The sequence below is a fragment of the Limulus polyphemus genome, unplaced genomic scaffold, assembly GCF_000517525.1.
Source record: "Limulus polyphemus unplaced genomic scaffold, Limulus_polyphemus-2.1.2 Scaffold7036, whole genome shotgun sequence".
NCBI classification, from domain to species: domain Eukaryota; kingdom Metazoa; phylum Arthropoda; class Merostomata; order Xiphosura; family Limulidae; genus Limulus; species Limulus polyphemus.
In genome coordinates, this window is record NW_013672646.1 from 17,472 (window position 1) to 18,735 (window position 1,264).

At 34.5% G+C, this 1,264-nt stretch overlaps 1 protein-coding gene across 1 annotated transcript in view; it reads left to right on the forward strand.

Moving 5' to 3' along the window:
* The window catches only part of LOC106474294 (nuclear receptor subfamily 2 group E member 1-like), a 29,173-nt gene that overhangs the window by 9,103 nt on the left and 18,806 nt on the right, over nt 1-1,264 (forward strand). The window contains exon 2 of the mRNA XM_013934981.1: nt 655-736. Coding sequence (XP_013790435.1) covers nt 655-736 — 82 coding nt within the window. The remainder of the gene's footprint in view (nt 1-654; nt 737-1,264) is intronic.

Consider the following 1,264-nt stretch of genomic DNA (forward strand, 5'->3'; position numbering starts at 1 on the left):
CACTAAATGATTTAAATCCTTTTGTAAATCAGAAGTATCCTCTTCACAGCTAGCAACACCCAAGACCTTACTGAAAATTTAAGTAATTTATTGACCATTCCGTCATCTATGTCATTGATGTAAATCAAAAAGAGCAAAGTTCCTAAGACTGAGCCCTGAGGTACCCCACTTTTGATAATAATCTAGTTTGACTGAACTCCGTTTTATAAGTTGATAAAGTGATTTATCTTCATAAGTATATAAAGTAATAAGAATGATACTCAGTGGTGTATTTTTGACCTTGTGTTTTGTGAGGATTTACTTTTGTTTAAATACTGAATGGTCCAACCCGTATCGTGAGTGTACCCCTACAGATTTGCTGTGCAAACCATTGAGATTTTTAAATCCTGGTTTTTACCATTAGTCGTTTTTGTCAATTGTAGGAGTTCGATCGAAGCCATTTTTATGAACTTTATTGTGTGGAATCGCGTGATAATGACATACATCAATAATTTATCTTTCCATGCTTCAGTAAACTTTTACTTATTAGCTTTACTCATTTAAACACATGAGTCAGATTATTTTTAGAGTTACTTTTAACATTTTACGAACTAAAGCCCTCTTGAAACTTCTGCTTGTCTACTTCCTTAATATTTCATTCTTTAATTGTTTCAGGTCGAATCTTATTGGATATTCTCTGTAAAGTCTGCGAAGACCACTCCTCTGGAAAGCACTATGGAGTCTTTGCTTGTGACGGGTAAGAAGTTAGATAAAACCTCTCGGCTTTCATCAATTAAAAATGGATCCTCGAGGTTTGAGCTGAAAATATATATAAAGTCAGTAATAATGATTAATTTATATCTCAGTGAACTACTGAGATATAAATATATATTCAAGAATTGTTGAATTTAATTTATTTGAGTTACCAACTGATTTCAAACAAAATTATAACATTGACGAGAGAATCACGAAGGTAAATGCAGTGAAACAAAGACGATGTTATGTGATGTACGTTTACTCAGAATCACTAGAATCACAGTGACGTTAGGCGATATGCGTTTACTCAGAATCACTAGAATCACAGTGACGTTAAGCGATATGCGTTTACTCGAAAATCACTAGAATCACAGTGACGTTAAGCGATATGCGTTTACTCGAAAATCACTAGAATCACAGTGACGTTAAGCGATATGCGTTTACTCGAAAATCACTAGAAGCACATTGACGCTAGGCGATATGCGTTTGCTCGCGAATCATTAGAAGCATATTGACGGCAGGCGTTATG